Here is a 10564-nt window from a genome sequence, read left to right as displayed (position 1 = left end):
AGAGTTTTATAGTTAAAAGTATTAAAAGTTCATCTGATAAAAATCCTTATTTTACAAATAAGAAACTAAAGATTGATAGTTAATTATTGCAGAGGCGAATTAAGAGCAGGCCTCCTAACTATTTACTGTAATCATTTGTACAATACAGTAAGTCCCCGACTTAGGAAGGAGTTCCATTCCAGGAGAATGTCGTAAGTCAGCTTCGTTTCTAAGTTCGACAAAGTGAGTCTTACACACTTTTGACACAAATATACAATGTAAAGCATAAAAAGCTTTGCATTTCCTAGCAGTCCCCTCCACATCACCACTGCTTTTCCTCTTGCTTCCGACATCCTGGGCTGACTGAGCACTGTACTACTGTACACTATCGCACTGTCCAGTAAGCACACAGCAGCACAACTGTGACAATGTCCAGCAAACACGTGAGCTACTTCCGTGGGATATGTTTGCATCTACCAATGTTCATAATGCGAGGTCCGTTTGTATCTGTGAAAGTTCGCAACTCAACTGTTGGTAAGTCAGGGACTTACTGTACAGACTTAAGATTTGTCCTTCTTCTTTCAGTCATTGGTTCTGCTTACATATCCCCAAGATAACAAAAATTAGCCAAATAGTTCTGTTATTAATCCACATATAGATGCTCCTTGATTTACAATGGGGTTACATCCTGATAAACCCATCGTAAGTTGAAAAATATCCTAAATTGAAAATGAATGTAATACACCTAACCTACCCAACATCATAGAGTAGCCTAGTCTACCTTAAATGTAACACACTTCCTTTAGCCTATATTTGGGCAATTATCTTGAGTTTCATCTCAAGAGTAATTGCTTTCTTCTTCTCATCAGAAGCAGAAGACTCAGATGGCTGTTTTAGAGACATGATGGGATACAAAACACAAAAAATGCTAGCAACACAGCACACTGTAGAGTATTGGTTGCTTACCCTTGTGATCGCGTGACTGACTAGGAGCTGTCGCGGCCCAGAATCACAAGGGACCATCATGCCACACATACCGCTAGCCCAGGAAAAAAATCAAAATTCAAAATTTAAAGTACAGTTTGTACTGAATGTGTATTGGTTTTGCACCATCGTAAAGTTGAAAAAAAGCATAAGTTGAAGTATTGTAAGGTGGGGGAACATCTGTACTTTAGAGAACTGAAAGTATTATGTCGTTGAATCTTCTTGTCACACATAATATAAAATAAATAATTTTGTTTACCTTAGTATGCAATGTAAAAAATATAAAATTTTATAGCAATCTGACCTAAAATTAAAGTTGAACTACCTTTAATCCTGTGTTGTTGATGGTGCTTTTAATGCTGTCAAATCAATAATAAGGGAAAAAGAAAAAAACCTTATTACCAAACTGTGTGACTATGCCATTTGCAAAAACTATTTTTTTAAATAAATTCAAATTTTAACCAACTTGTCAAGTTTATTCCAAACAAGCTGAAGAATTAAGAAGGCACAGTAGAAAGTTATGTTTCATGTAACATTTGCCCTGAAATCATCTGAAAAGTCAATACGAAAAATGATAAGTAAAGAAAGTTTCTGGGTTTCTTTATCTTAAAACTTTTATTTAAGACTTTGTTCCCCAAGTCATTAAATTTTTTTCCTAAAAAAAAAAAAAAAAGTCATATTGGATTTTTTAACTAACATTTAGAAATTTTACCAAGTTGTTAGCATCAGTTATAGGAAAGCTTTTAAAAATTAGCTCATGCGTTATGAAAATGGTTCCCTTCATTAAAATTTCTGGTACCCATTTTTTTGGATCCTAAAGACTTCAATGTCTTTAAGGCTTGTAACATGGCTTTACTATTATTATTGCCAGCTTTCTGTAAATTTCCAAGTTATCAAATTTTTTAAGTACCGTGATAAATTATGCTTTAGTGTTAATTACAACTAACACGACTTTTATTTGCTGAGTTTTTTGGGTTTTTTTTTTTGAGATATAATATTCACGACTAAATATCTACTATGTTCCAGGCTCTATGATAAGCCTTGAAAATAGGTGAATAAAAACACATCCCTGCCCTCAAGAAGCATTCAGTTTAATAAGTGATATTAAACATGTACAAAACAACATAATAAAATAATGAATGTACAAAGTAGAACGAAGATAATCAGAGAAAGTCAGGGAAGGTTTCACAGTAATATCCAAATTGGCATTTCAGGGAGAAATGGAATTTGATAGTAGGAATTAAAGATCATTTCTTTATATGAAACTCTAGGAAAAGCAAATGTAATCTAAAATGATAGAAGGTAGACCAGAGGTTGCCTAAATCCAGTAATGGGAATTGGAGACTGATTGAGAAGTATGTATACAAGAGAACCATTGAAGTGAAGGAAGAATTCAGGGCCAGTGGCTGTACTGATGATTACCTGAGTTAAAACTCATCAAATCATATACTTTTATATGTGCATTTTGTCATAGGTAATTTATACTTCAGTAAAGTTAAAAAAATTTTTTAAGGGACTGGGAAAACCAAATGGACTTTGTGTGGCAAAAACTCTTCCATATTCCAATTACAAGGTAGTTATCAGTATTCTGTGAGGAGGAAAATGTTTTCTCTAAATAAACAGAGTTTAAAGCTCCAGTGCCATTTCTTATTTTAGACCTCTCTTAAAGAAGTAATGGGCAAAAAATGTAGGGCTCGGCAGAGGTCCAACAGAACGGGCTATTTCTAAGTTTATAAGACATTGCTAAAAAAAGCATTTTCATAATACAAATTTCCACTTATAATGTAATTATTGAATATGTTGGTAAGAAAATACTAAATGAGTAGAAGACTTCTTAGCTAGCTTTGTGATTCTGAGCGAATTAATTCACATCTTTGGGATTATTTAAGATCTAAAATAAGAAGGCTTGTTTCTCCATGATTTCTTTAATTTTCAAGATTCTATTATTCTTACAAGGTTGAAATCTCTACATAGTGTCTCCAAATGAAATCCCTAAGTTAAGTCCCAGATGATAAAATTGATGCATTAAAAAGAAGTTCTGTCAAGTACACTAAATATCAGAAGTATTTTATACAACTCTTGAGATCGGTAATGTAAGGTTTAGTCAAATTTATGTAGTATTTTGTTAATCAAGTTTAATTTTACTTGTATCTATAATTTCTTATTACCTAGTCATACAGTTTCTTCTACAATTTCTATAGTAATAGATACATTACTACTCTTCTACATACACCACTCCTTTTCTTTGCAAATGAAGAAACAGAGGGTTAAAGAGATTAAATACCGTGTTCAAAGTATCATCTTTGCAAAGACAAAAATATTAGATCAAATGTATATTATATTATTTTTTCAAGTAAAAACTTTTAGAAATAATGTGTATATATATGAATGTATTGGTACAAAGATGGAAATTTTTTTCTGGAAGGATAAGCAAAAAAAGTTAGTAACGCTATCTTTAGGGAGAGGGCCTAGAGTGGAGAGGGGCAATTTTTCTATTTTTACTTTCTGTACCACTAAAAAATTTCCAGCATGAACATTTTGTTAATTCTATTGTTTAAAAATTATGCTCTTCGGTTGGACTTATAGGTTATATTTTCCTTTTATTTTCTATATTTAAGAAAAAATAGTAATGTTTGGCTTTTAAAAATTATCTTCTTTTATAAACAATATGCCTGGTGGTTTAGTTAATTCAGTTGCTTAAAGCACAAAGGTCATACGTTTGATTAATTATGTTTGCGAAGAATAAAAATAGCCCTCGGTCACAGAATGCATTTTTAACTTTAGAAAGTTATCTGGCAAACTCCTGCTGCTGATCACAAGGATGAATCAGGTAAAAGCATGTGGTTGATTCAATACAACATTAATACTGGAAAATAACTCTTAGTAATATCTTACTGACAGAGGATAAGAGAGTAGACAGCAGAGTTACTCATCTCTAAGTAAACGTTTCAATTTTCATATCCATCAATTCAACACACTTCTGAATAGAGTATAAACAAGACCTTAACTGTAAGAGAAAATACAGTCCCTGTACTTTCAGAAAAGTTGAAAACTATACATCACAAAGCTAGCCATTTAAAAAAATGATACATTTCTTATTAGTATACCATATAAACAAATAAAATACAAAACATACCTGTAACATCTTCTGGATCTGATACAACAATGTGTGCATTTAGTTCCTGTAACTTATGATGCAGTTCTTCTAATTTTTTATTTGACTTTTTCAAAATGTTGTCCACATAAGCCAAACTTTTTTTATCTGTTGTGACTTTCCTCAGATTTTCAGCTCCTTCTTTGATTTTCAGTTCTTTCCTTATTTCTCTCTTGATTCGATCCTTGATATCGTCCAACTTCTGCTGCACCACTGTATCTGAAAAGTCTAATTTCGTAACAGCACTCACATTCTCAGAAAATGGAAGATTTCGGGAATCACCCTACAAAGAAAAATAAAGATAGAAATATGGGATTTTAGGAAAGTTAGCTGCTCAGTAAAATGTGCAGCATAATATAACTGTGCAAAAAATGGTTCTTTATTAAGTACATTACATTTATTTCTTTCCTTAATAAGCAGACTTATTTACCTTTATAACCATCAAAACCTTAAGTTCAAAAACTCTTTCCATTCACTAAATAGCATTACCTGACACATTTATATTAAAATAAATACAACATATCTACATATTAAAGGCATCTTAGGATTGTATAAAGATGGTGGGTTTTTGGTATCCTATGAACCCAAGTTAGGACCCAACACTGACACTTTGAATCTTGGGCAAGTTATTAAACCTTTCAAATACTCAGTTTAATCGTCTCTAAATTTTAAATAAAAATATTGGCCCCCTTTTGGAGGTAAAGCGATAATTCAAAATATTATATGTGAAACTCCAAATACAAATCTTGGCCCATTACAGAAAATTATTAAGTTCCATAGGTAAGGTTTAAATTCCATTTCATTTTCTATAAGAAATCTCTTAAAATAAATATTGGCAAAAATAAAGTTATTGGGTTGTCAGAAAAGTCATGACGTATTTTTTCTATGTTTTTCGTTGCAAAAATGCGTCATGACTTTTCCGACAACCCAATATATTCTTTTCCACACTTTTTAGTTAATGAATTAAATGCATGTATGCTTGGGAAGACTATATTTAGGACTCTATATATTTCATGGCTAACTATCCCAATTGATAAGTTGATTGACTCACTACAAAAACATCATTACTAGAAAATATATCTAAATTATGTTCTACTGATAGAATCTAAGACAATACATTGTATCAGTTATTTATCTTAAAATGAAAATCAAATCAGGTAAGCACATCTAATCTACATTTAAAACAACCAAAGTTATGTTCTAGCTATTTGTATATCATTCACTATTTTAAACTCCAATATTATAATACTGTTGGTTTTTAAATTGTTAATTTCTGAAAGACAAGAAAGTAGAGTTAATGTTTACCTTTTGGAAGAGGAATTGAGTTTGTGAAGGACAGAGAAAAGAGAGACTTATATCTTACTGTGCAACCTTTATTGTACCTTTTGAACCACAGACCTAATTAATTAAAAGATTTTCTTTAATTTCTTTGGGAATTCATTATACCAATATAAGTAAGTTCTATTTAAATTCTTGGTGCAAATACTTTTCATCTAATCCTTAACCTCTAAAAAAATGTATCTTGCAAAATAGTGAGTTAACAGATGAAAAGATATAGGATCTAGTCTTGGCGTTGGTATTACTTTATCCTGTGCTAATAGGCATACCATGCAGAAAATGAAGTAGCTGTTCCATAAATCTGTTCTTTTGACCTTTACAGGGCCAAAGAACCCCTTTGAAACTCTGATAAACAAACAACAGTAGAAAAAAGAAAATTTCATGTTTGTATGTACAATTTCCAGATTTCATAGATCTCAGATTAAGAACTCCTGGGATAGGTGATCTGTATCTACTGACCTTAAATGTCTGATTTTTTCTATTAAAAGAATTATATTGATATATAAACATTTATTTAAAAAATAATTTTTTAAATTTAAAATGTCTGATTCTTATCTATACAAATAAAGAAAGATCTTCTACCTGGGCCAAAATAATGTCTAGGTTTTTTACTATCTATAATAGAATATAAATCCTATCGTCCATTTACTCAGTTTCTAAAGTTTATGAATCCACCTTTGGCTGGTTATCAAAACATTAGCACATATGGCTACTGCCAACAAACAAAATCCCAAATTTCTGCTGTCTACCTTAAGGAAAAATGGACTGAGGCAAACAATGTTTAGATGAAAAAGTTCAAGCTAACTGCATTCCTATAGATATTTTTATTTCGATCTTTACAGATTTAGAAAACATTGCACGAATTGCTTTCATAAATTTGTGCTTTAACATTTTGTACTAAGCCAGAAGTTCCCTAAATTTCTTGGTTCCTGGTGACCTTAGTGTCACAGTAATTTTTCATTTATGCCTGAGACCAAAAGGAATATCTAACGATTCCACGTATTAAGTAGTAAGGTCCAAATACCTTAATAAATACTTATAACAACTTAGTTGTTTGAAATGATACAAATCGAAAAAAATTACATTTTTATTTCATTCTTTAATAACCACAGTTACTTATTAATGTGATGTGTCTGACTGTTGGGTGCCTTTACAATTTCTCAAACCTTGAAACTAGACTGAATATTCCCACTCTCATTTTCTGTTCCATTGTACAAAAAGAATGTAGAATAATCTCATACTGAAAACTAACTGACTCCAGTTAGCTCACATGGTATCCAATAAATGGTGTTACTGTTCTTCCGTAAAAACTTTAAAATATACTTGGTTCAAAAACATAATTTGAGAATCATGGTACAAAGATTTCAAGGCTGTTAAAAACAAACAAACAAACAAACAAACAAAAACTGGTATATGAAATTGGCTTGTTTTTGATATGAATACTTTGAAAGGCCCTTGCCTACTTCAACTCCCATTTCTTTTCAATTTGCTCCCTAAATTCCAACCAAATTACAGAAATTATTGACAAAGACACTCTCTCTTGGCTCAGCTGCTATGCATGCTGCACCTTTGGGATGTACCACCTTTCCTTCTTTCTTCCACTATGTTTTCCTAGTCTCTTCTTTGCTTAGTTAATTTTTACTTTGTTCAAAGCTCACCCCAATCCTTCCCAGTAAAGAATTTCCTGCCTATACACTTTCTTAGAATTTAGACTAAATGCCTCTTCTGCATGCTCTGATAGTAGTACTGATCCTATCACAACCATTATCCCTTTTATTATCTGACCACTCCAAAGACTATCAGCAATCTGAGGACAGGGCTTATGCCTGGCAGAGAGTTTTCTTTTCTTAAGGATTTATCTATTACACTATTTAATATTCTTCTTTTAGAACTCATCACTGCTGAGGAAGTCATGCTTTCCTATTTCTGATAAAGAGAACTCATACTCTAGAAATCTCAAGGGCAAAATTGATATTTAATCATATCAACTATATTAGCTAGACTTGGATATGAACCATTATGTATGTGGTTAGCATGTTTGCTTCCCCTCTTCCTTTTCATAGGCCTGAATTTTGAGTAACCATATTTTACTCCCATCTTTCGTTGTGGGATGGCTCAAACATCTTTTGGAAAGGAGCAGGAGCTAACATACAATATAATCAGTAATTTAAGATAATATACAAATGCCCTTTGAGAGCAGATAGGAAAGGCTACAGTACCTTCTATTTACTCCTTTCCTGAACATTTCAGTAGCGATAAATTGTGAAAGTTATTGGAAAATGTAATTTTCTTGCATTTGGAACAACTGAAATGAGATATTCTATTAAATTATTTGTCTACCTAAAAAAAAACCCTCTCTCTCTCTCTCTCTCTCTCTCTCAAAAATGCCAGGAAGCAGTACTAGGCAATAAAATAATATATATGTGTGTGTGTGTGTGTGTGTGTGTGTGTGTGTGTATATGTGTGTATATATATATATATATATATATATATATTGAAGATTTTTATTGGGGAATTGGGGGAGGGGAACAGTGTTGAGAAATTGGGAAAGGGGAACAGCCAAGTTGTTGTCCTTCAATCTCAGTTGTGGAGGGCACAGCTAGGCTCAACTCCAAGTCCAGTCACCATCCGACCACCTGTCAGCAGCTTGCGGCAGCTCAACTCAAGGTGTCGTGTTCAATCTTAGTTGCGGGTGGTGTAGCCCACCATTCCATGCAGAGTCGAACCCAAAACCTTGTTGCTAAGAGTGCACGCTCTAACCACTGAGAAATCTGGCTGCCTGTCAGCAGCTCAGTGCAGCTCAGCTCGGTCGCAGCTCACTGGCACATGTGGGATTCAAACCGGCGACCCTGTTACTCAGAGCTCGCGCTCTTTACCAACAGAGCCACTCGGCCGGCCAATAAAATAATATTCTTGATATAGGGAAGATAAATTAGCCTCAGGAAAAGAAATAGCTATTTAACCAGTGAAAATCTGCAGAGATAATCTTTGCCTGAATAGGTTCTATCACAGGCAGTGGTTAACTGTCTACACCATCTACACTATATTAATTTATGTTTACAAGCTTAACACTTTCATCCACCATTCACAATCTTTTCTACTCTATAAAATTTCATGCATACCCCAAAAGTAAACAGTGGATACTTTTTTCATCATTTTAAAACAAAAGTGAGCGAGATCCAACCTCTAATCATAAACTCCCTTTAAAATTCATTAATATGCTCAGAAAATAGAGATAAAAGATTAAAAAACTAACCCTAAGTATAAAATTAAACTCTTAAGAGTATTCATGATCCTCCAACAATTATCTATATAAAAAAGAAACCCCATAATTCTTATATCTTTTATCGCTGAGATCACAAGCTTAGCCATTCCATTCTAGTCAAATTAATTGAACATTTTGCTGTTTATATTCTCTTACTGTATTTCTTATGTTCTGTTCCTTTCGCTATCAATCTAAATTCATGATCACAAAATACTTGTTCAAAAAATATTTCAAGTTTTTGGGCTGGCCAAGTGGCGCGTTGGTGAGGGGCTGGCTTGGGACGCCAGCTCTGAGCAGCAGGGCCCTGGTTCGGATCCCACACTAGGGCCAGTGACACTGCACCCTCTACAGCTATGATGGTGAACAGCTTGACCTGGAGCTGGGCTGCCATGAGTTGCGGGCAATGGCATAGGCTGCAGTGGGGCTGGCCGGCAGTGGGCATGAGCTTTCGTGAGCTGCCATGAGCCACTGTGAGCCGCCGTGAGCGGCCGTCCAATGGCTGGCCAGCGACTGCCTCACCCAGGAAGAGGACAATAATAATAACAACATGGGCCAGTGAAGCAAGGTCCTACACAACTAGACTGAAGAACAAAAGGACAGCAACTTGTCTGTTCCCCTCCCCCAATTCCCCAATTAAAAAAAAATAATAAAAAATATCTTTCAAGTTTTTCATGATTAATTCTACCTACCTATTTTTAATGTCCTTTAAATTTTATACCACCCATATCCATAATACAATCATTCAATCAGACAAGTCAAATACAAACACAAGGAAACCATTAGTGGAATTAATACTCTCAGGATTTATAGAACAATCAAAATGATTTTTAGGTAGGTAGGTTTCAAGTGGTTAAATCAATAAAAGAAGGAACTGAGATCTCAATAAGTAAGAAACATAGAGTAAAAATTAGATGGATTTCAAAGGAACCAAAATAAATTTAAAACTCAGTGGACAGGTTAAATAGCAAATTAGACCAAGACAATGAATTAGTACACTGGCAGACAGATAACCGAGAACAGTACTCTGAATTAATCACACAGAGATATGAAAAGTTAAAGGGCATGGAAGATGAAATGAGAAGACCCAAGATCCATCTAGTAAGAGTTACAGAATGAGAGAATAAAGAAAATAGCGAAGAAGCACTACATGAAGAAATACATGGTAAGAATTTTCCAGAACTGAAGAATGATATAAATCCTTAGACTGGAAATGTCACATCAAGTTACAAATGAGATCAATGTAAATAACAATAACAAAAGTAAACAGAGGAAAAAGGCATTTTATCTACAAATGAATGACAATTAAATAAGACTTCTTAGACACAACTGAGGCCCAAAACTATCAAACTTCTACAGGAGTTTCAGCTTTTATCTTAAGGTTTTCATACATTGCTAAGGTTTTCTCTAAAATTACAAAAAAAATGTGCTTCAAAATATTAATATTGTGGGGCAAATTACAGATGAACTAACCCAGAGTCCGTGTTATACTTATATCATTCCCGTTCACTCATCATGTATGTTAATTTACATTAAAGAAAAATTGTGCTGTGATGAAAGAGGCTGTGCTATTTTTACCTCTTAAACTGACAACGATTTTATAATATTAGTAATAACCCAGCTATAAGCTGTAAGCCTTTATAAAAGTAAAACATGTTAAAAGAAATTTAAAAATAGTGATTCCTGTTGACCCAGTAATTCTAATTCTAGAACCATAATCTAAGGAAATAAGTAGAAATTATTACTGTGTAGAATGGTCAATTCAATAAATTTTAAATTAATCACTAATATGTGGAAGGCACTGCGCTGGGCAGAGACAGACTCCCTTATAAAGCTTATAAAGAGCA

General features: G+C 33.4%; 1 protein-coding gene across 3 annotated transcripts in view; it reads right to left on the bottom strand.

The window, feature by feature from the left end:
* The window catches only part of PKN2 (protein kinase N2), a 122487-nt gene that overhangs the window by 72107 nt on the left and 39816 nt on the right, over positions 1 to 10564 (bottom strand). For all 3 annotated transcript variants that reach the window (XM_019632818.1, XM_019632821.1, XM_019632819.1), the window contains exon 2: positions 4100 to 4400. In XM_019632818.1, the coding sequence (XP_019488363.1) occupies positions 4100 to 4400 (301 nt within the window). The remainder of the gene's footprint in view (positions 1 to 4099; positions 4401 to 10564) is intronic.

Source organism: Hipposideros armiger, unplaced genomic scaffold (genome assembly GCF_001890085.2).
Source record: "Hipposideros armiger isolate ML-2016 unplaced genomic scaffold, ASM189008v1 scaffold_1179, whole genome shotgun sequence".
In the NCBI taxonomy this organism is placed as follows: Eukaryota; Metazoa; Chordata; class Mammalia; order Chiroptera; family Hipposideridae; genus Hipposideros; species Hipposideros armiger.
Note: the sequence above shows the minus strand (reverse complement) of the source record. Positions and strands in the feature narration are given on the sequence as shown.